We start from the raw sequence: 25062 nt of genomic DNA, 5'->3' as shown, positions 1-25062 counted from the left end.
TGCAGATCTTACTCTGGTTGACCTACGAGGTTCGGTAGTAACTTGATCTAAAGTTTCATGATCATCATCATTAGCTTCCTCACTAATTGGTGTAGGTGTCACAGAAACCGGTTTTTGTGATGAACTACTTTCCAATAAGGGAGAAGGTACAATTACCTCATCAAGTTCTACTATCCTCCCACTCACTTCTTTCGAGAGAAACTCCTTCTCTAGAAAGATTCATTCTTAGCAACGAATTTTTGCCTTTGGATATGTGATTAGAAGGTGTACCCAACAGTCTCCTTTGGGTATCCTATGAAGACACATTTCTCCGATTTGGGTTTGAGCTTATCAGGATGAAACTTTTTCACATAAGCATCGCAACCCCAAACTTTAAGAAACGACAACTTTGGTTTCTTGTCAAACCACAATTCACATAGTGTCGTCTCAACGGATTTAGATGGTGCCCTATTTAACGTGAATGCAGCTGTCTCTAATACATAACCCCAAAACGATAGTGGTAGATCGGTAAGAGACATCATATATTGCACCATATCTAATAAAGTACGGTTACGATGTTCGGACACACCATTCAACTGTGGTGTTCCAGGTGGCGTGAGTAGTGAAACTATTTCACATTGTTTTAACTGAAGGCCAAACTCGTAACTCAAATATTTTACCTCTGCGATCATATCGTAGAAACTTTTATTTTCTTGTTACGATGATTCTCCACTTCACTCTGAAATTCTTTGAAATTTTCGAAGTTTCAGATTTGTGCTTCATTAAGTAGATATACCCATATCTGCTCAAATCATGTGTGAAGGTCAGCAAATAACGATACCTGCCGCGGGCCTCAACACTCATCGGACTGCATACATCAATATGTATTATTTCCAACAAGTCTGTTGCTCGCTCCATTGTTCTGGAGAACGGAGTCTTAGTCATCTTGCCCATGAGGCATGGTTCGCAAGCATCAACTGATTCATAATCAAGTGATTCCAAAAGCCCATCAACATGGATTTTCTTCATGCGCTTTACACCGATATGACATAAACGGCAGTGCCACAAATAAGTGGCACTATCATTATCAAATTTGCATATTTTGGCATCAATATTATGAATATGTGTATCACTACGATCGAGATCCAACAAACTATTTTTATTGGGTGTATGACCATCGAAGGTTTTATTCATGTAAACATAACAACAATTATTCTCTGATTTTAAATGAATAATTGTATTTGCAATAAACATGATCAAATCATATTCATGCTCAACGCAAACGCCAAATAACATTTATTTAGGTTTAACACTAATCCGGAAAGTATAGGGAGTGTGCGATGATGATTATATCAATCTTGGAACCACTTCCAACACACATCGTCACTTCACCCTCAACTAGTCTCTGTTTATTCTGTAACTCCTGTTTTGAGTTATTAATTTTTAGCAACCGAACAAGTATTAAATACCCAGGGGCTACTATAAACACTAGTAAGGTACACATCAATAACCTGTATATCAAATATACCCTTGTTCACTTTGCCATCCTTCTTATCCACCAAATATTCAGGGCATCTCCGCTTCCAGTGACCATTTCCTTTATAGTAGAAGCACTCAGTTTCAGGCTTTAGTCTAGATTTGGGCTTCTTTACGGAAGTGACAACTTGCTTTCCATTCTACATGAAGTTCCCTTTCTTTCCCTTTGCCCTTTTCTTGAAACTAGTGGTCTTGTTAATCATCAACACTTGATGCTCTTTCTTGATTTCTACCTTCACCGATTTCATCATCATGAAAAGCTCGGGAATCGTTTTCGTCATCCCTTGCATACTATAGTTCATCACGAAGTTCTACTACCTTGGTGATGGTGACTAGAGAATTCTGTCGATCACTATCTTATCTGGAAGATTAATTCCCACTTGATTCAAGCGATTATAGTACCCAGACAATCTGAGCACATGCTCACTGCTTGAGCTATTCTCCTCCATCTTTTAGCTATAGAACGTGTTGCAGACTTCATATCTCTCAACTCGGGTATTTGCTTGAAATATTAACTTCAACTCCTGGAACATCTCATATGGTCCATGACGTTCAAAACATCTTTGAAGTCCTGATTCTAAGCCGTTAAGCATGGTGCACTAAACTATCAAGTAGTCATCATATTGAGCTAGCCAAACGTTCATAACATCTGCATCTGCTCCTGCAATAGGCCTGTCACCTAGAGGTGCATCAAGGACATAATTCTTCTGTGCAGCAATGAGGATAAACCTCAGATCACGAACCCTGTCGGCATCATTGCTACTATCATCTTTCAACTTAGTTTTCTCTAGGAACACATATAAAACATAGGGAAGCAACAACGCGAGCTATTGATCTACAACATTATTTGCAAAATACTATCAGGACTAAGTTCATGATAAATTAAAGTTCAATTAATCATATTACTTAAGAACTCCCACTTAGATAGACATCCCTCTAATCATCTAAGTGATCACGTGATCCAAATCAACTAAACCATGTCTGATCATCACGTGAGATGGAGTAGTTTTCAATGGTGAATATCACTATGTTGATCATATCTACTATATGATTCATGCTTGACCTTTCGGTCTCCAGTGTTCCGATGCCATATCTGCATATGCTAGGATCGTCAAGTTTAACCTGAGTATTCCGCGTGTGCAAAAACTGTCTTGCACCCGTTGTATTTGAACGTAGAGCTTATCACACCCGTTCATCACGTGGTGTCTCAGCACGAAGAACTTTCGCAACGGTGCATACTCAGGGAGAACACTTATACCTTCAAATTTAGTGAGAGATCATCTTATAAAGCTACCGTCGAACTAAGCAAAATAAGATGTATAAAAGATAAACATCACATGCAATCAAATATATGTGACATGATATGGCCATCATCATCTTGTGCTTTTGATCTCCATCTCCAAAGTACTGTCATGCTCTTCATTGTTACCGGCATGACACTATGATCTCCACCATCTTGATCTTTTATCAACGTGTCGTCACATGGTCGTCTCACCAGCTATTGCTTTTGCAACTATTGCTATCGTATAGCGATAAAGTAAAGCAATTACATGGCACTTGCATCTTATGCAAATAAAGAGACAACCATCAGGCTCCTGCCAGTTGCCGATAACTTTAACAAAACATGATCATCTCATACAACAATTTATATCTCATCACGTCTTGACCACATCACATCACAACATGCCCTGCAAAAACAAGTTAGACGTCCTCTACTTTGTTGTTGCAAGTTTTACGTGGCTGCTACGGGCTGAACAAGAACCGTTCTTACCTACGCATCAAAACCACAACGATAGTTCGTTAAATTAGTGTTGTTTTAACCTTCACAAGGACAGGGCGTAGCCACACTCGGTTCAACTAAAGTTGGAGAAACTGACACCCGCCAGCCACATGTGTGGAAAGCACATCGGTAGAACCAATCTCGCGTAAGCGTACGCATAATGTCGGTCCGGACTGCTTCATCCAACAATACCGCCGAACCAAAGTATGACATGCTGGTAAGCAGTATGACTTGTATCTCCCACAACTCACTTGTGTTCTACTCGTGCATATAACATCTACGCATAAAACTGGCTCGGATGCCACTATTGGGGAACGTAGTAATTTCAAAAAAAATCCTACGCACACACAGGATCATGGTGATGTATAGCAACGAGAGGGGAGAGTGTGTCCACGTACCCTCGTAGACCGGATGCGGAAGCGTTAGCACAACGCTGATGTAGTCATACGTCTTCACGATCCGACCGATCCAAGTACCGAGCGCACGGCACCTCGAGTTCTGCACACGTTCAACTCGATGACGTCCCGCGAGCTCCGATCCAGCAAAGCTTCACAAGAGAGTTTCATCAGCATGACGGCGTGGTGACGGTGATGATGATGCTACCGATGCATGGCTTCGCCTAAGCACCGCTACGATATAATCGAGGTGGATTATGGTGGAGGGGGGCACCGCACACGGCTAAGGGATCAATGATCAACTTGTGTGTCTCTTGGGGTGCCCCCTGCCCCCATATATAAAGGAGGGAGGGAGGAGGAGGCCGGCCCTAGGAGGGGGGCGCCAAGGGAGTAGGATTCCTACTCCTAGTAGGAGTAGGTTTCCTCCTTTCCTAGTCCAACTAGGAGAAGGGGGAGAGGAGGGGGAGGGGGGAAGGAAGGGAGAGGGGGGCCGCGCCCCAAACCCCTTGTCCAATTCGGACTGGGCTTGGGAGGGGCACGCGCCACCTCCTGGCTGCTGCCTCTCCTTCCTACTAAGGCCCATTAAGGCCCATTGACTCCCCGGACGAATTCCCGTAACTCCCCGGTACTCCGAAAAATACTCGAATCACTCGGAACCTTTCCAATGTCCGAATATAGCCTTCCAATATATCGATCTTTACGTCTCAACCATTTCGAGACTCCTCGTCATGTCCCCGATCTCATCCGGGACTCCGAACTACCTTCAGTACATCAAATTACATAAACTCATAATACCGATTGTCACTGAACTTTAAGCGTGCGGACCCTACGGGTTCGAGAACTATGTAGACATGACCGAGACACGTCTCCGGTCAATAACCAATAGCGGAAACTGGATGCTCATATTGGCTCCCACATATTCTACGAAGATCTTTATCGGCCAAACCGCATAACAACATACGTTGTTCCCTTTGTCATCGGTATGTTACTTGCCCGAGATTCGATCGTCGGTATCTCAATACCTAGTTCAATCTCGTTACCGACAAGTCTCTTTACTCGTTCCGTAATACATCATCCCGCAACTAACTCATTAGTTGTAATGCTTGCAAGGCTTATAGTGATGTGTATTACGGAGTGGGCCCAGAGATACCTCTCCGACAAAGGAGAGTGACAAATCCTAATCTCGATATACGCCAACTCAACAAGTACCTTCGGAGACACCTGTAGAGCACCTTTATAATCACCCAGTTACGTTGTGACGTTTGGTAGCACACAAAGTGTTCCTCCGACAAACAGGAGTTGCATAATCTCATAGTCATAGGAACATGTATAAGTCATGAAGAAAGCAATAGCAACATACTAAACAATCAAGTGCTAAGCTAACGGAATGGATCAAGTCAATCACATCATTCTTCTAACGATGTGATCCCATTTAATCAAATGACAACTCATGTCTATGGCTAGGAAACATAACCATCTTTGATCAACGAGCTAGTCAAGTAGCTAGTGACACTCTGTTTGTCTATTCACACATGTATCATGTTTCCGGTTAATACAATTCTAGCATGAATAATAAACATTTATCATGATATAAGGAAATAAATAATAACTTTATTATTGGCTCTAGGGCATATTTCCTTCAACTATGTCAAGACTGGCTTCTTACCGGCAAAGAATGTCATTCATTGGTGTGCTCCCAAACCGGATGAAGTCAGGCCTCATCCCCAAGACAATGAAGTAATCGTTTTTACTGACCACATGAGCCGGGGCTTCTCACCGCCCGGGTCAAAGTTTTTCTGTGATGTTCTGCACTTTTTTCAACTTCATCCTCAAGACATCGGTCCTAATTCCGTGTCAAACATCTGCAACTTCCAAGTCTTCTGTGAAGTATATCTTTAAGAGGAACCAAGTGTTGAACTTTTTAGAGAGTATTTTTACTTGAATCGCCAAAATGAATTCACTGATGGGCCCATTCAGGAACTTGGAGGGATCTCGATTCAACGACGCAGAGACACCGTCTTTCCTTATGCCAAACTTCCAAGCCATCCTAAGGATTGGAATAAGACATGGTTCTACTACAAGGATACATCTCCGGCTGATGAGAATCCCATGCCCGGCTTTTGTGACCAACGACTTAATCCGAAGCATCCTCTCCCGACGGGCTTACCACTGCTGAGCGGGCCAAACTTGCGCCTACCTTGTCAAAGGTCAGAGCTCTACTGGGCAATGGATTGACCGGAATTGACCTGGTTCGATGCTGGGTAGCCTGGAGGGTCATACCCTTAAGCCGTCGGTTCGGTTTAATGTGTACGTATACCGGCGACACCAAAGATTCACTGCATTACAGTTCAAAATGTTTATCTGATAAAGCTATCAATGAGATGACCAAGACTCTTCTCAATGAGAGTTTGGAGAGTTGCAGTCAAGTGGGTCTAAATCCCTTCTGCACACTCAACCCTGCACCGTATGTAAGTATGTCCGGTTTATATACCTTACTTTGTTGTTCATAAAATCTGGAAATTTTCTAACCTTCGCTGTAATTTGTTACAGGCTAAATCGGCCTTTTGGGATAAACAATATGATGAAAAAGCCACCAAAAGGGCCAGGACTAAGACCAAAGCCGTCAAGAAGAACAAGAAGAAATCCACTGTTTCTGATCTACTCAATTTGGACAAAGATGATGATGATTTGGAGGTAGACCTTGATTCTCTTGGCTCTTTTTTCATCCATCTTATTGACACTGATTACTATCAGGATGATGCGGAAACCATCCAGGCGAGTGATGACGAGGTAACTATTATTTCCTCTGACTCAAAGCCATTGCCAAGCCAGAAAACTCGACAAGTGATCCGGAAAGTAAGGTTTTCTAACCCTTTAGCTCACTTGGATCCCAACTTTATTTTGAAGCAGCGACAACATGAGAACCGGCGCAGAACCCGGGCTAGTGGAGGTGGAGAACTTTCCGCCGGCTTGCCCAACACGCCAGCCCCACGCAAGCGACGGAATGAGGTACTTCCAAACAATTCCAACTCTTCTTTATTCTCAAGAAGATTTTATTTGTCAAATGCTTATCACTCCTGACTCAAATTACCAGGGGACCTCTCACTCTTCATCTGGCGATTCATCTCAGACCCTGCTTCCAGCTTTCAAGACTGCCCCTGGGTACCAACTTAGTCTGACCTTTTCAACATCTATAAACTCATACTGACTTTGTAACCCTTTTGTAGTGGGAAAGCAAAGCCTAGCAAAAAGGGTAAGATAAACAAGCCAACAGAGGATCCCAAGACTCATGAACCTGAAAAGCAAGCACCCATTTCTGAAGCTTCCGTAGAACAACCGGAGGAACCTGTCGATGACCCGCCACCAGAGGATCGTGGTACCTCTGCTGATCATATAACTGTTGACCCCTTAAGCACTGAACCGCCTATTCCAGTCAAATCTTTGAAGCCAGACACTGAGGAGGTATTGATCACTGGCACTGGTTTCCAAGAACCGGGGAATCCTATTGCTCTAGCAAAGCATTCTGCCAAGGAAGAAATGGTTGAAAGGCGCAAGGTCAAATTTGACATGGCCAACTATTCTCATCTGAGTATGAGTGAAACCCTCCTCCGGTTATTTGAATCAAACACACAGCAAGCAATCGTGATCTGGAAATTGACATGGTCAAGCACATGCATCAGAAGCATGATGTATTATTTCTTGCTTTCACATAAGTTATATTCCTTTAGCCCCCAAGTGTACTGAATATGATAGAATTTAATATACTGTAGACTTGTTAGATAGCCTTAAGCCAAACGTGTAGCCCCCAAGGGTCGGCTTACACTTGTAAAGATAACCCGGGACTTGTAATGATCAACTTTGCACCTGTAGCCCCTAAGGGCCGGCTTAAAGAATTGAACCGGGTCTTCGGTAATAATGATCAATTTCCCAGCAGCAGCCACCAAAAGCTAGTTGAATCCATATGATTAAACCGGAATTTATCATTGTCAGATAATCTTTAATCCCTCTTGCAACCGGGTGAACTTTGTTACAAAGTATGAACCGGGGTCATCTGTCATCATATCATAAAGGAAAAAATGTGCATGCATTAGCCCCCAAGTGCCAAGTGCTATTGCTTGCAATGGGCTTGGGACTTAGCAATATGTAAATGTGATACAAGAAAACTTTCTGCACGCATTAGCCCCCAAGTGCCAAGTGCTATTGCTTGCAAAGGGCTTGGGACTTATCAAAATATACTATTTCACAATGTTGGGGATATCGCTTATCAGGAACTTATCGGTCGACCCAAGATAAGGGGTAAATCGGTCAGTTTATCGGCATATCGGCCGATTTATCGCCATATCGGCTAATTTATCGGCTGATTTATCTTATCGGTCAGACAAGGGTAAGCGATAAATCGGTCGATTTATCAGAATATCGGAAGATATCTTGAACAGTGCTATTTCATAACTGTGCATACTTGTTTGAATCTGCTATTTTCAGGAAGCATCCGGTCAATTTCAATCTCAGCTAACTGGTTTAAAAACCCGGCTTGAAGCACAAGAATCTGAGACCCGGAAGGCTGACTCCAAATTCAAATTTAGCTTGGAAGAAAATGAGAAACTCAAGACTAAGTTTAATGTTGAAAAATCTGCTTGGGTTGAAGAAAAAGCTTCCCTGATCAAGAGAGCTGAAAAGGCTGAGGCCTCATTAGAAGAGGTCAACACCGAACTTACGAGGTTGAAGCATCATATCAATCAGATGACTTTTGCTATCTTTGGTAAGACCTGTTATCTTGTAATGATTTTCCACCCTCCATGTTATAAACCGTCAGGTGAGTTAATCCTTATATGCCATATGTAGGTCCCAGAAGCAACAATCTTGGGAAGGAAATGCGGATAAAGCTGAAGGCGGTTTACACGTTGGTGGAACAACTATACACCGGAGTTCAGTGTACGATAGCCACCATCTCCCCAAGTAATCAAGCTCCAACTTTGCTCAGCAACGTTTTAAGCCAACTTTCTGTTCTGCCTGCCCGTATCCAAGAAAACAAATGGTCAGCTGCGAGACCCGGTGCCATTACGGCTTTAAGCCGGGCGAAGGCATGTCAGTCGGAATTAGACCCGGCCGAGCTTGCCACTGGCTGTCCTAGTTTCAAAGAGGACGAGTCTATTTTCGATAAGAAAGATTTTGCTGCATGTGTGAAGGAGATGCGTCCCTTGGCGAGCCTGCTTGTTGAAGAAACAGATTTGACCAAATATCAGGTGGCTTATACTGCAGAGAACCAGGGGATGCCCACGTCGGCAACAAAATTACAGATCTTATCCCTCCAATTCGTAAGCATACTTTTGCCCCTGAAATCGACCCGTCTGAGCTTATCGGTGATAAAGCTGAATTCCAAGCCTTGTCTGGCATCGATTGGTCATCACCTGACTTCCAGACGGCGGATGGAGAAGAAGAACCGGCGCGGGATGACCCGGAAGCCTCGAACCGCCAAGACCAGGGGAGTTGAACCGCCGGACGGCTCACAATGTTCATCATCAAGCATTACCTTTGAAAACACTTAATCAATTGGGCTCGGGGAGCCATGTAATAGACTAGTTAAACTTTGATCTGCCGTGCCATCGTGCATATTTTGTTTCGCACAATATTGCCGATCCGCCAATTGAAGGTCTGCCACTTATGGTCATGACCTCATAAAATATATAGATCAGAGCTATTATTTTTCCTGCACATAAACATATCACAAGTGCCCTGACGGTTCACCTCAGGACGGGTCATAACACCCCATATAAAAACCACTGGGGATTTACTCTGTCTATAACCAGGGCCGGTTTAATCATAACCTTTATATAATTATAACGAAATATCATACCTGCGATATTTTTGGTCATACCGTCGGTTCATCATATTCCTGGCGTTTGAAGCCAAACAAAGGATATCAAAACTATGTTCCATGAATCAATTTTTTTTTTCTAACAGCTGCCTTTAGCAACACTTGCACATAGTGAATTTTTTCTAATGTTGAGCCTGATGGTTGGATCGAGTCTGCAATACGTATAGCGGCCGCCAAAATTTACATCAAGGTACGCAAAAACGTATAAACACGTGCATAAGCATTCAGGAAAAAGTTGCCTTCAAGGCTGACTGTTGCTCATGATATACTTTGCCCACGCCATCAGGTTTCGCTCCATTCCACTCAAGCTCTCCCTTCCAGCCAAAATGGCCAATCGGGTAGCATCAAGCCGTATACCTTCTGGAGTAGGTAAGTCAAACGGTGTCTGCAGCGCCTGCTCAGCTTTCCCTAGCCATAGTGGCTATCTGCTCCCGAGTGAGAGCTCTGGCCGCCACGAGCTTCATCGGCACTGCGGCCAGCATCATCGCTGCCATTGGCGTCCTGGTTTTTCTGTGCATCATCATCACTCGCAGCCAACATATCGACTCGAGGCGATCTTGCCGGTAGATTCGCCATGAAACCCTCCACTACGGAATCAGGGTTCCCACGACTCTCCTTGCCATTTGTGATGGATGCAAATAAACCATGAATGGACTCGGTAGGCTGGATCATAGCTACCTGCTATGTTGTCGCACGATGCGCAGAACGATAATGGGGACACAGTTTGTCGTAGCGCTTCCGACGACGAAAGACGGCGAGCGGCCCACAACGCGGTATGGAACCAGCTCATGGAGGACGAGCACGTCCGAGTTGTTGACGCGGAAGTGTGTACTGCTGCTACCAGGCAACGCGCCGCGGGTCAGGAAGGCGTCAGGACGCCACGCCGAGTCGTCGTCGACGAAACTAACCGCACTAAAGAGGACGACGTTCCTCGGGATCATCTAAACGCCGAAAAATAGTGAAGAAATGACCTGCGCCATGGATCGAAATACGGCCAATCCCATGGTAGGCCATAACTGTCGTGGGGTAAAATCTGACAGTAAAAGATGTATGAGAACGAGGCTTGATCTAACAAGAGGCAGGTGGGTGACAGAAGATGTATACAGGTCCAGGCCCTTGTGCGGATGGAGGTAAAAAAACCCTATAGGTGTTCTCGCGTACGGTTTTGCGAATACAAGGGTTTTTGAACCCGTCATAAGATACTAGAAGTAGGCCGCCTCCTGCTTCTTCATCGCTCCGAGCCAGATCGGCGGAGCGCTGACCCACTCGCGCACTGCTTCGGTCTAGGAGTAGCGCTCGCGGTAGGCCGGCTCCTCCGGCTCGGTTTTGGGCAGGGACGGCGGGGCCACCAGCGGCACGACGCAGTCGCCCGCCGCGAAGAGGGTCATGGCCTCCGCCATGGCAGCCTCGAAAGCCGCCTCATCCGTCTCCCTCCACCGCTCCTCTTCCTCGCTCTCCTTGATGGCCGCCTCGGCCTCCTGATCCTCGTCGTGGACGACGAGCGCGGGGCGGCGGCAGGCTGTGGTCGACGCCGCGGACGCCGCGTCGCCTCGCCTCCTCGTGCTCGAAGGCGAACCATCGAGCCCAGTTGGGCGAGTCGACGGTGAAGTGCGGGTCGACGCGCTGCTCCGACGTCAGCAACGCCCGCCGGCGCCGCACCTCCTCTGCATGGGCCCTCGCCATCCGCGGCGCCGCCGGCACTGGGATCTTCTCCGGATCCAAATGCCAGTCATGCGGCAGCGTCACGTCCGGGTACGGCAGAGGCACGCGGTGGTGCCAGTGCCACTCGGCCTGGTGCAACGGCACGTTGATGCGCTGCCTCTGCCGGGGAGCGCGCGCCGGCGCGGGGAGGGCAGGGAGGGAGGGAGAATGGCGGGCGGGCATTTTGCCCTTGCGGCTGCTGCCGATGCCGAAGAAGAAACCCATGCTGGTGGTGGCTAGGGTTGTCGCCGGCGTGGGGGCAGGGGTGGCCAGATGGGGACGGGGGGCGAGTGATAGTGCATGAGGACGGGCCCGCCGCACGCCCGGCTTAAAAAGGACGACCACTGTCGCTGACGCGTGGGCCCAAGGTGGGCGGTCGTCATAAATTATGTTGACCGTTGTAGTTAGACGGCCGTCAGGTGGGGACGCGGCGGACGGCAAGGAGACGCGGCGCGTCCGCGCCGACACATTCCAGACGCAATTTTAGGCCGGAAATGGGTCGGCACGGAGTCGGGCGGACACGATTTGAGTTTGGGTCGGCGCGTTGAGTCGCCACTTTTGTCCGCGCCGATCCAAACGGACGCGGACGGACGAAATGGGTCGCCCCATTGAAGTTGCTTTTATTACCGTCTTTATTGGGTTTTGTGTCACCATGGATCTACCCCTCCATTCACCTCAAAAAACCAAAAAAAAAAACCATTGTTTGCTCCAGCAACAACATGCACGCTACTACTATTTGCAAGCACGGGCGAATCGACGACACGGCGACCCTGCACAGATGACCGAAGGTACTGTGACGAGTCCATGGCTTTTTTTCCACACGGCACACGCATCCAATTCGAACTAGATTTGCTTTTCAATGCCAGGCGCATGCAACCCCAGTTCAGAACACTCAACTTTTACCAACGGTTACCCCTATCCACCCCCCATGCGGCAGCAATAACTGACGCCACGACCCAGCCCTTTTTTCCCGAGTGAATGAACGCCCCGACGCAGCCTGAAAAGTCCTCCGCGCACCACGCACGGGTCCACACCCCTCGCCAGCCGGCTCGGGCCGGGGCCACCAGCCACCAAGCCCGCCCAGTCGGCAAGCCCCACAAGGCACCCCTGCCGCCTGACCCGTCTGACCGGCTGCCCCCCACCCGATTTATCATCGCCCACCCAACCCCAACCAAGAAGACCAGACCACAACCCAAAACCAAACACCACCACCACCTCCCCCATCTCCTCCGTCATCCCTCCCCTCCGCCCCCCCAAATCCACCACCGCCGGCCCCGCCCCCCGCGGCCGCCGCACCGCAAATCCGGCGCCCCCACGCCCCGATCCGCCCGATCCGCGCCGGATCCCCTCCTCCCCCCACCGCGGGCGCCGCACCCTACCTCAGATGGGCGTCGGCCGCACCAGCCGCGGCGGGCCCTCCACCGCGGGCCGGCCCTACTTCCCGCCGATCTCCGCGCCGGCCGCCGCGTCCTCCCCCTCCCCGCCGTCCCCGCCGGCGCCCCCCGTCGAGACGGCCTCCACGTCCGTCACCAAGACCGTCAACGGGTCGCACCACTTCAAGATCGCCGGATACTCGCTCGCCAAGGGGATCGGCGTCGGAAAGTACATCGCCTCCGAGTCCTTCACCGTCGGCGGCTTCGAGTGGGCCATCTACTTCTACCCCGACGGCAAGAGCGCCGAGGACGGCGCCGCCTACGTCTCGCTCTTCATCGCGCTCGCCAGCGAGGGCACCGACGTGCGCGCGCTCTTCGAGCTCACGCTCGTCGACCAGAGCGGCAAGGGCCAGGACAAGGTGCACACCCACTTCGGGAGGTCGCTCGAGGGCGGGCCCTACACGCTCAAGTACCGGGGCAGCATGTGGTCAGTTCCCTTTGCTTGCGCTATAAAACTTTTATTATCGGACTCCATAGGTCATTAGATGCATACACTGTGCTTTTCATTGCTGTTTAGAGAACTAAGTCGTTTATTCCAGTTGGAATGGATAACATTGGACAGTATTCTCGAGTAGGAATGTGCAATTTCTTAGGTTTCGTGCTGGCAATTAGGTCTGCGGCAATTTAGGAGATTTATATGCAGATGTGAGCTGCTTTAGGTTTAGTAGTCGGTTTGCGTTTAGGGCGTTTCTAATGCAAATGCGTTAGAAGTGAGCCGTAGTATATTGCATGGTATTAGGAGGCGCTGTCGTGGCATGCATGCACACACCGGTGCCCCAGCGTCGCCCTCATGGTCGTCGGATCAAACCACAAGTGGGCAGCGCTGCTCCGGGCCGGAGAACTCCCCTGCTCACTGGGGCAGCGCGTGCGCACCCCCCCCTCGGCGGTGTTATGTCGTGACCCGGGGAATTTCTTAACGAGGGGGCCAGGAGGAAGAGACAAGATGGCAGAGGGGCTGCCTTCTCCCCACAGGCAGATCTACATATACTCTACTCCGCACAGGCTACACCGCATCCTTCAAAGCCGGATTTGCTAATTCTCATCTAGATGAGAATTAACTAGGTCACATCTAGCTCCTACACCATATAATTAATCAAACAAAAAAAATCCCATGAATCTCCGCGTAAAATCAAATGGTATAAAAGTTAGATGTGACTTTGTTAGATCTCATCTACTCCCTCCGTTCCAAATTACTTGTCATGGTAATCACCCCCCATATGTATACATGTGTAGCTTGGTTCGTTCTGTATATGTCCTAGGGATTCAGTTTATATAGCTTAGTTTGCTGGAGTTGGCTACTTAGCTGCTCTGCTGCATGTCTGTTCATGCTTTATAATAAGAATTGTTATGCTGTCTTCTGTTTCGTATTATGTCTTAACTGGGTGTCAATTCATTGGGGCTGAATGCTATTGTTTTTGTTTTGGGAATGTAAAGTTAAGTAGTTTTGATGTTTATTTTCAAAAATCTGCAGTTCTGCACTAGAAAATTTACCTTGCTAGTTTTTAGGCCAGTAAGTTAGTCCATGATGGTATGGAGTTCTGTTGTAGGCATGGTTGGTCATTGTTACCGATTGGGTTATATCTGTCGATTTGATAACCACAGAATAAGACATGGGCACATTAAGCTTGATATGCCTACCACTCTTCCTCCGGTAGTGTTGCAGCACAAAAGTTGATTGAAGCAATCATGTTCAAGTATCCTTGGAGATCCATATGTTGATTCACATAAGTATCTGGTGAGGTTGAGAATTGCCCTTTTGTCATCTGGGATTGCATAGGACTACTATTTATATGGTGCTGGGACATTAATATATATGTTGTTTCTGTATTTTTTTGTGGTAAGAGTATTGTAGGCTATGTTGCCCTAATATGTCTGGCACATTTATGGCGCTATGGTATTCTCCAGAAGCAAAGATACTTTGATATGATAATGTATGCTTATAGACTTACAGTGGATGTAACGGAAATTATTTACCAGCTCATTCGTGTTTGCGAAAGCATATACTCCCTCCGTCCCAAAATAAGTGACTCAACTTTGTACTAACTTTAGTACAAACTTGAGTCACTTATTTTGGGATGGAGGAAGTATTTGAGTTGATCCCAGCCCTGCCAACTAATTGCTGATTAAATAAATACCTAGGATCAGATTGCACTTTCTTGTTGGATGAGATTGTAGTTCCTTTGCAAATCTTAGACAGTTGTGTCTCGTATAAGTTAGTAGTGTGACCATCTAGGTGTGGTTGTAGTTCCTTGTTGGATGACATCATAGGCCTCCTTTGGTTCATAGGGTAGCAATGATATAGGAATAGGAAAATCATAGGATATGGCCTCCTTTGGTTCATAGGAATATTGTATAGGAATCTTAAAGGATAGGAACTTTGTAGGAAAAATTCCTTTGGAGCCCTTTGGTTTGTAGGAATGAATTCCTATTCCTATGTAGGATAGGAATCAATTCTTCACATTTCAGAGGGAAAAAAACATTAGCCTAGACTCAATGGAAAAATTCCTATCCTATGCATCAAATGACAACTCTTTCTCTATAGGATTAGAGATGCATGTCATCTAATGATGAGTATTTTATTGTGTTTGGTTCCACTTCCTATCTTTTATTTGTCATTCTTGCTTGTAGTCGTGTTTCTGGATGTTATGTAAATTGATAGAATACAGTGTAGAGCAAGCGGTTCATGTAAACATGTATGATTTATCCGTGTTCTCACTTCGCTTGTTTGACCACGTGTATCTGTCCATCCTGTTTGAATAGCTTCTTGGTTTAGCTGTTTGATATTACTGTATGCATTGAACCCTGATTTTGCTTGCCGTGCAGTAACTAAAGCAACTTCACAAGTAACTTCCTAACTTATTTCTGCACATCTTGCAGGGGTTACAAACGTTTCTTCAAACGCTCTGGCCTGGAAACATCAGATTATCTCAAAGATGATTGCCTTCTGGTAAACTGCACCGTTGGTGTTGTTCAGTCACATACTGAAGGGCCAGAGATATACAGCATACCAGTGCCACAATCTGACATGTCTCAGCATATTGGGCATTTGTTGACCAGTGGAAAGAGAACTGACATAACATTTGAAGTTGATGAAGAGATGTTTCCTGCTCACAAGGTGGTTCTTGCAGCCCGATCACCAGTTTTTAGGGCACAGCTCTTTGGTCCCATGAAGGATAAAAACATGAAGTGCATAAAGATTGAAGACATGGAGGCTCCAGTGTTCAAGGTTTTACATGGCTTCTTCTTTTCATTTTATTTATCTTCCATGCTGTCTGTTCCTGCCTAATTAACTACTACCATGTCGTCTTTTACTGCCATAAAGTATTGACACTTACACCTTGCAACCTTTTTTTTATCTCATTATTATTGAATTGGAAGTAAGTTAGTTACTTTTTGTAAAAACAACCTGGTCGAAACATAACTTTAGTGCCTTGGTGCATAATATTATACCGTAACATCTGGAAATGGGAGTTTCAGTATAACTGTCATGATTTCATTTTTGGATTTCAAGCAAGTTAAAGGTTTTTCCTTTGTTCTGTGAACTATTTATAGTACCTGACAAATCCGGTAAAGGATAACGCAGTGCAGATATGCTGTTTTTGCTCCATAATTTTTAGGGCAATCAGTTTGATGGAATATGCTGCTAGGAACTATAATAGTTTTGAGCTACTAGCTGCACTCTAAGCTGTAATCAGCGTAGTTCGAGGCTCTAGTTCATCAAGTTTAACTTGGTCTTCTATCTTTTTACTATAAACACTTGCATTCTCTTAGCTGTGCAGAAATATGGTTCATCCATTTTCTTTGCCTTTTGAAACCTTCTATCACTTGAGCTGACTTGGTAAGCATCATATTCTACTTTGCAGGCCTTGCTCCATTTTATGTATTGGGATGAGTTGCCCAATATAGAAGAGCTTACTGGTCTAAATACGACTTGGGTTTCCACTTTGATGGCTCAGCATTTGCTTGCAGCTGCTGATCGGTATGCATTGGAGAGACTAAAGCTGCTTTCTGAACTCAAGCTATGTGAAGACGTTGCGATAAACACAGTTGCAAATACTTTGGCGCTGGCTGAACAGCACCATTGCCACCAGCTAAAAACCGTTTGCTTGAAATTCGTGGCCTCGCCGGAAAATTTGAAAGGTAGCCAGCATTCTTCTGAATTTAAGCCTGAGAATATGTTTTGCTATAGAATTTGGCAATATCCGACTTGTTGCTATAGAATTTGTTAGCATATATGTTGAACTACAATGCCAAGAAGTACTCCCTCCGTCCCATGATATAAGAGCGTTTTTGACACTACACTAGTGTAAAAAACGCTCTTATATTATGGGATGGAGGGAGTACTACAATTCTAAGTACTACAACTGAGTTGCCTATCAGATCCCATGACCACTCCGGCATACATACTGCATGAACACTGAAATGGGAGTGTCAGTAAACATCCATCAGTGTACTCAGGATCACATAAGCTGCAACATGAATTTGTTGAGGCTTTTGACACGAGTAGCCTAGATTTGCTCTTTGATTAATTTAGTGGTATACCACAAGGCTATGGCTTTTATGGTCTTCCATGTGAAGTTGTGAACATGAGTTCCGCTGATGCAAAACAAGTTCCAATATACTCCCTCCGTGAACCAATATAAGATCGTTTACTCTAAACGATCTTACATTAGATCACTACTTTAGTGATCTAAACGTCCATATTGGAATCTCTAGAAAGACTTATTATATTTAGGAACGGAGGGAGTAGTACTTAAATTTTTCGAGAGTCTGTCAGGCTATGAACTCTTTGCCGCTGCTTATTGGTCAATGGTATGCTGCGTGAACCTTTTGCTAGTGTCTGACCTATTAGTTGTACCCTTGACCTTGCAGTATGTATTTACTACCAACCAAGCCACAAGCATCTTGAATATATGAAAAAGCGATGAGTATTTTTCTTTTTCTATGCAAACTGATACCCTTGGTTTTGGAACCATAGCATGTGATCTGAAATCCTAATCTGTCACACCGTTCTTTCTTGTGCAGCTGTCATGCAAACCGAAGGATTCGATTATTTGCAGCAAAGCTGCCCTTCTCTCCTGACCGAGCTTCTGGAGTATGTTGCGAAGGTAGGAGACCACGCCGTGCCCCCCTGCTTATATTCCAACGAAGTGCTGGATGGTGGCGATGCCAATGGAAGACGTGTGAAACCAAGACTTTAACTGCTCCCCAGGTCAGCCTAGGAGTTCCATGGCTGTTGTGCTGTAAAGTGTTCCTATAACAGCATGCATGTGGCATGCTGTAGTGTGTATCGGTGTTTGTCTTGTGATTCTGATCTTCATCTTCATCCTCAGCCGTGATGCTAGTCTGGAGCTCGTTGTTGCTGATATATATTCAACTGACTGGCCTACAATTGCATTTGCTGCGAAGCTCTGTTACTTTGCAGCCTGTGGTCATAAGTGCACACACACACAGGTGGCGCGGCAAGGGTTGACTGACCTGACCGGTACAAGGTTTGATCAAGCAGAAATAAAACCGCAGGATGTGTTCACAGAAATTGGTTTGTGCTAGGTCAGCCTTGTTGATTCCTAGTCGTCTGCATGACTAGTTGTATTGAATTGAAATGATGTAACCCAATGAGATCTATTTGAATTGAATCCGTATGTTTAAAGTTCTTGTGTTTGCTTTTGTCCTACGAGTCCTAAAATTTGCGAGTGGTTTGGTGTGGTTTTGCTGCTACGTGAGAATGCTAATGGTTTTAAGCATTCAACTTAGGAATTGAACTGTTTTCTCACAAAGTTCAATTTTTGTAGATCCTCACTTAATTTGCAGTATTTGCCATTGAGAGCATCTACAGATGAAGCAATAGTTCTCAGGCATGGTTTACTACTTGGGGCGGGCTGCAACAAGCTTATTGTGAATTTGGACAGCTTGGAGCTACTCAACTTGTTGAACAATGGACCTGCAGAGGCTATTGTGGATGACTGTTAACATTTAGCTTGTGAATTCCTGTCTACCTCTTTTGTTCATTGCTTTAGAGAATCTAATGTGATTGCTCATGAGAAAGCAAAAATGGAAATCATTGAAATATTTTCTTAGACGAGCTTACTGGTGAGCTCATTTCAAGATGCAACGTTGATTGTGGTTTAATAAAGGGGATTATTTATGAAAGAAGAGTGATGCCTGTAAAAAAAGCATGTACAACTAGACCGCTGGTTGCCCCTAAGACTAGCCACAGTGGGAGTAACTTCAGCAGTAACTTCGAGTCCAACTTAGCAAATTTGTCTATGTGGCAATGAATTAATGAAGAGAGAGATAGTTCTAGTAACTTAGCTAGTTACTGTAACATCACATATCTCAATGCAATATAAGTCTATAATCTAATAAATGAAGCTTTGCATGACACCAACCTAAGTTACTCTCCACTGTGGCTAGTCTAAACGTCCGGGCGGACAGCCTGAACTAACAAATGCCACCTAATCAGGCACCCCCCCACCCCTACGCACCCCCCTCCCCCCAAAAAAAATCTCAAATCCCTCCAAATGGACCAACTTCACCAAATCAACTACCTTGCTCCTACGCCGGTTCTTCCTTAACCGCCTTCGAGTCGTCACCCTTGCTTCGCATCCACGTCATTATCATAGATGTCGACGTCCACTACCCCGACCTCCATAGCCATGGACGACGGCTTGACAGAGTCCGTGGGAGTCCCGATAGTCGCGAGCAACCCGAAGACCATCGTCGAAGGGGAGCGGCGCGACTGCGAAGCTGTAGAGAGAGAAGTTGTGCAGTATGAGACCGTTGACATGGACTTCTAAACAACATTTGTGAGGTGCTCAACAGGTAAGGTATTCTTGTTGTGTTATTTTTTGCTTAGTAGATTGATTATATTCCAATTTGAGGTTTAACCAGACTCCTATGACATCAGGAAATACATGTTGAAGGTTGCAGAGTTGCCAATTCTAACGATGGTTGACACATAGGCGTATCATGATAAGTTACTACAACAAAAAGAAGTACTACAACAAATAAACTAAGTTAGATGGATGGCCAGTTAACATCTACCCGAAGATCAGAAAGGAGGTCAAGAAGGAATCAAAACTATGGACTATTTCTAGTAGGTGACGTAGTAGTAGGCACACACAAACAAACATATACATGCAAAAGAATTCAGAAATCAGGCATTCCACGCCTACATGTAGTGTGATGTTATAGGAATGGCAGAAATCATCCTATGCAGGTGATTGATCCATGCTGCTCAACGTAAAGCTACATGTAGTGTGATGTTATAGGAATAGCAGAAATCATCCTATGCAGGTGATTGATCCATGCTGCTCAAAGTAAACGCTACATGTAGTGTGATGTTATAGGAATGACAGAAATCATCCTATGCAGGTGATTGATCCATGTTTCTCAAAGTAAACGTTACATGTAAACATTACCTATCCTTGGAAGCACTAGTCTGAACGGGAGGTCATGTGTGAGCCCTCAAATGAACCACCTTTGTACCAGAAGCATGTAGGAGGACCATCGACTACTGGAAGGCAAGCATCTGGAGAGGTTGATCACAGAAGAAAATCACGAGGCATGGTGATATTATACATCGCAACTTTGTAAGTACCGTGCTGAGTCAGATCATAACAAGAGGGGTGGAAGTATTTGAATGCAGGACTGCCACCACCGAATGCACTATATCAACCTCCAAACTCACCAAACATCACTGCCTTAACATCTTGATTTTTCTTTTGAGATTTTTTCAAAACTTTTCAAACATGGTTTTCATGAAGTTTTTTCAAATTTGATTTTCATGTGATATTCTCTTGTCTTGACATAAAAAACCTCATTTATCTCGTGTCGAACTAGTGTGTTCGAGCCAAGCCAAGCCAAGCCAGAGGAGGCAGCAGGGAGAGTACCCCGAAAGCCAGTCGACCCCACGGACCTAACGATCGATCCCCAAACCCATCAAACCTTTGCGTGCCCCCCGCTCCACTCCCCCCTCCCCTCCCCTCACTGCGTGCGCACTGCGGCCACAGCGCGCTCCGGATCGGCGGATCTCGTCGGGCGGCGGCCGCCACGATGATGAGCAGCGTCTCCCCTCCGGCGCCGTCGCTCCCCTCCGGGGTACGTACCTCCTCCTCCCCCTCTCTCCAGATCTGGTGCGGCGAACGCCTCTAGATCCTTCGGCCCGGGCGCCTCTCGTGCCTGCCGTGTGGCACGGGGCGCGTCCCTAGCACCCGTCGACGCCCCTTTCGTGTTCCCCCGGAGCACGTCGCCGAGATGCTGGCCGTGGAATTCCGGGGGCGATGCGTTTGTCGAGCCTGTGACGCGCTTCGTTTGTAAACGCGTGGCTGAGTTGGGGTGCGCGGATCTCGGCAACGGTTCTAGAGTTGGATAGCTGAATCCGTTCACCAGCTCCCTGTCCGCACCAATGCCAGAGAAAGAAATACCTGCATCATGCTGTTTTCAAGCCACCTTTGGTGGTCTCATGTGGATTTGTTTGCTCTTGCCCGGAGTTTTAACAGATTTGTATGCCTCGGATGTGGCCTGGTAGCTGATTTTTGTTTGGTTTTGTATTGAGGAAAGGCCTGGTAGCTGAATTACACGTGAAACACTTGTCACTGTACATCTTGAGCCGTCCTGACAGATGCCGCGTTTATCACAATGCAGGGTGGAAGCTTCTTCAGAGGGTACACGAAGCTCTGCAAGGGCCTCGCCGTCATATTGCTTCTCGTGCACCTCTTGGTCCAGCTGTTCCCATCGGCCGTCAACTATCTCGCGCTTATCCCTGCAAGGTAGCCAACGCAAACTGATCTTTGTTGCACTTTAGTACAGCTAGTCAGCACGCCCATCTAGAGTGCCAGTTTTAAATGCAATTTTGGCACAGTGGTGATAGTTTGTGAGTGCGGTGCCATGCATTCTAGTCAGTAATTAAGTCGTATATTTTCTAACCTCTAGATTGCATCATTGTATTCATTATTACATCTGGTGCACACAAAATTAAAGCTACCTATCTTGCTTGTTCTGAAATGAAGTTACCCGTAGTTTTTCCTTAAGAAGGCAATGAATGTTAAGCATGCCTTTGAGGTGTTACCCTGTATAACTTGAACATGTTAGATGTTTGGCATACTTGATCATGCTTCTATTTTCTTTGGAATTGTTTGATTAATTTATTTTTTCTTCAGGACAATCCCTTTCGCCTGGAACTTGATAACTGCTGGCTATGTCGAGCAAACCATTCCAGGGGTAAGTTCTTCCTCTCATCTTTGTCAAGGCACAGAGTTTTGATTTGTTCTTTTGTATGCTTTGTAATCATCTTAGCACTTGGTATGTGTCCTCTAATTAATTTTATGGAAGATTACTGAAATTAAATCTCCCTGAAATGAAAATAAGTAAGAACTACGGCAACTAAAGTAACTGTATGTGAAGTAAAGATCTATTTACCACCGTGTGAGAGATTGCCTTCTCCAAAATATGTAGACGAGGTGGCAAAGCTTTTAGATGGTTAGCTATGAAAAGGAATGCGCTTACTCAAACTAGTAATTAATTTGGTGAAATTTGGATAGGGAGTGAATCAGGGTATGGTTGCAATGTCTCTGGTTATAGATTGGGAAGTTTTTCTCATGAATTAAATCATAGTTTAATCTTCATTTATGCTGAGCAACAGTCGTAAAATCAATTGAGTGGAAATATCTGTGAGAAGTGATGATAACACATATGCAGTGTATGGCACGGATGTACAGTGAGCTATCTATAGTACTTGCCTGAGATACTTTCTGCAGATGCGCCTTAACTTCAGGATCATGTTGAGCTTGTTTGGGAGTGACAGCGAGTAGCGCTCTCCTTTATCTTTGTTTGCTCTGGACCATGTGATCAGATTTCATATTGGTGTCTATATATTAAATAAAATATACTATCATATCTGTAGATTCGCCTTTCCTTGCTCCCCAGCTGCCAAGTGCACTATTTTAATAAGACTTAAACCATTCATATTTAATCGAGCCCCCTCAAATTCACATGGTTAATGTGCTTACAGGTGATTATCAGCATCATTGGTCTTCTTTTATTTGGGAAATTATTAGAGCCTTTATGGGGCACAAAGGAGTTATCAAAGTTCGTTTTTATTGTCAACTTCTCAACTTCAATGTGTGTCTTCGTAACTGCTATTGCTGTGTACTACGTAACACAACAAGAGAGCTACCTGTAAGTATTCTACTTCTATAGAAGTGTCCGAGCACGTCTGATTTGATGTTCTGTATTGGGTAAACTGACGAGTTTTTCTTAATGTTTCATTTCTCAGCTACACTCCTCTTTCTGGTTTCTATGGGGTTCTGTCAGGATTGCTGGTGGGCATCAAGCAACTTATGCCAGAGATGGAGCTTAATCTTTTCGTGCTGAAGATTAAGGGAAAGGTCTGTAACTGGTACTGTTAATAAAATAACTCTGTTTGATGTTATCGTCTGACTTGACATGTTTATTTTTGTCCCTACTCAGTGGATCCCATCACTTATTGCACTGATCTCCGTTGTTGTAAGCTTCTTCATGAAGGACTTGGTATCTTACCTCCCAGTTATACTGTTTGGCATTTATATGAGTTGGATTTACCTGCGTTACTTCCAAAAGAGGCTAGAGACAGGCCTGAAAGGGGATCCAAGCGAGGAGTTCTCTTTCTCAAGTTTCTTCCCTGCAATTCTGAGGTATTACGGCTTCCCCTTTATATAATACTAAGATAGTTTACGGTTGAATTTCCTGACTAATTTATAAAAACATAGCCAAATTCTGGATTTGATAGCCTTCATATTTTGATTAATTTATTAAAAATATGCAGACCAGTTCTGGATCCAATAGCCACAATATTCCATAGGCTTCTTTGTGGAAGATCTGATAGGGCAGACCGGGGTCAGACATTGGAAACGTCATCATTGCCGGGTTCAGATTCTACTGAGGCAAACAGGAGGAGGTTAGTTTTTGTGACTTGTTCTCAAGTAACCCTTGCTCACACAAACTAGTCTTTGCAACCCTTCAGTACTTCCCCTCTGTATCTTTGTTAATTATCACACATAGGCAATGCTCAAGTGAATATTGGATTTATGTTTTGAGACAGTCACTCCTTTAGGATTATTTATACTTTGTGCATGCAGTTTGTGAACTTGTGGAATCTATGTTGTTACGCCATCCCGTTTGAACTGATTGCGATATTCTTAGTTTTGGGTCTTTCGGTTCAGTAACTAATAGCCCTATTTGGTGCTTCGGTTGCTGCAAGAAATGCATATATGCCACTCCCTCTGTTTGTAAATAGAAGTCTTTCTAGAGATTTCAATATGGACTACATACGGATGTATATAGACATATTCTAGAGTGTAGATTCACTCATTTTGCTTCGTATGTATTCCATATTGGAATATCTAAAAAGACTTATATTTTGGAACGGAGGGAGTAGTAGTGTACTCGAGAACAAGTCACAAGAAATGCATATGTGCATATGTGCTAGTAGTGTACTCGATCTCACTTGGTTGTGTTGATCTCACTGCAGGGAAAGGGGTCAAAGGGCACTGGAGCAAAGATTGGCTGAGAAGCTGGCCGCGGTCAAGAGTACAGAGAGCACGTCTCTTGACGCATCCGACAAAGTTTGAGCCTTCTACAAAGACGACCTGCCAAATGTTGTGAATTCCCGGTGCTGCGTTACCCAAGTGACGTTGTCTGGAGGACAAGGGAGCATCGTTGGTTCGGCCGCGAGCTCTTTCTATTCCCTAGTTTATATCCATCTGTAAGTGCTTCTAGGGGAGGTGGTGATGCGAGAATGTGTGATTTTACTGATTTAGGGAACCATATGCCGAACTGTGCAATGATAGCATCATGTTTGTTAGCACAATTTAGCCGCGCACTGACTGCTGAGAGTTTTTCGCTTTTCATTTTTGAGGCCCAGCCAGAGGCTTTCCTTGAGCATGAATGAGTTGCCGCATTGGTTTGTTTGTCGATCCGTTTGATTCTATCTGCTTGAATTATGATTGCCGCGAGTGCGAGATGACCGATGGCGGTCTTAGAAGGTGTTGTGGTGAGTTAAATTGGTAGTGATTGGTAAATGACATAATGCTACTGAGTGTGGTAAAATAATAAAGTTTATTTTCCATAAGATAAGAAAGAGAAACACTTGTATGGGAACTACCAGCCCCAGCTCACCTACTCGGATTCAGACCCTCATGTCCAACACATACGTAAGTAAGATTTCTTCGAGTTCTTTTGGTTTTTATTTTTGCATCGAAGAATTTTCGAGCTGCCCCGGTCAATTTCACACTTCATGAGTGCAATTTATTATGTGTATGCGGTATGTGTAGCATGTTGTAACATTGCGTACGCGTCTGTGGAATTGAAATGGGTTATTTCCAA

General features: G+C 45.2%; 2 protein-coding genes across 3 annotated transcripts; both read left to right on the top strand.

The window, feature by feature from the left end:
* The first annotated feature begins 12525 nt into the window (after positions 1 to 12525).
* Positions 12526 to 18366, top strand: LOC125535922 (BTB/POZ and MATH domain-containing protein 1). Of its 2 annotated transcripts, XM_048698992.2 has the most exons (5): positions 12526 to 13126; positions 15577 to 15925; positions 16563 to 16839; positions 17725 to 17911; positions 18033 to 18366. In XM_048698992.2, exons 1-4 carry the CDS (start codon positions 12651 to 12653, stop codon positions 17898 to 17900), a joined length of 1278 nt encoding a protein of 425 aa, XP_048554949.1. In that variant the 5' UTR covers positions 12526 to 12650; the 3' UTR covers positions 17901 to 17911; positions 18033 to 18366. The 2 variants fall into 2 exon arrangements, with proteins under 2 accessions (XP_048554949.1, XP_048554948.1); XM_048698991.2 differs by having other exon boundaries at positions 17725 to 18366.
* Positions 18367 to 20611: 2245 nt separating this feature from the next.
* Positions 20612 to 24637, top strand: LOC125535921 (rhomboid protein-like protein). The gene is made up of 8 exons (XM_048698990.2): positions 20612 to 20799; positions 21346 to 21470; positions 21861 to 21921; positions 22712 to 22878; positions 22976 to 23087; positions 23170 to 23372; positions 23504 to 23635; positions 24209 to 24637. The coding sequence occupies exons 1-8, from the start codon at positions 20755 to 20757 to the stop codon at positions 24306 to 24308; spliced, it is 945 nt and encodes a 314-aa protein (XP_048554947.1). The 5' UTR covers positions 20612 to 20754; the 3' UTR covers positions 24309 to 24637.
* Positions 24638 to 25062: the final 425 nt, after the last annotated feature.

This window comes from Triticum urartu, chromosome 2A (assembly GCF_056163025.1).
Source record: "Triticum urartu cultivar PI428250 chromosome 2A, HENAU_Tu73, whole genome shotgun sequence".
Classification (NCBI taxonomy): Eukaryota; Viridiplantae; Streptophyta; class Magnoliopsida; order Poales; family Poaceae; genus Triticum; species Triticum urartu.
The sequence above is the reverse complement of the archived record's forward strand: the minus strand, read 5'-3'. Positions and strand labels throughout refer to the sequence as shown.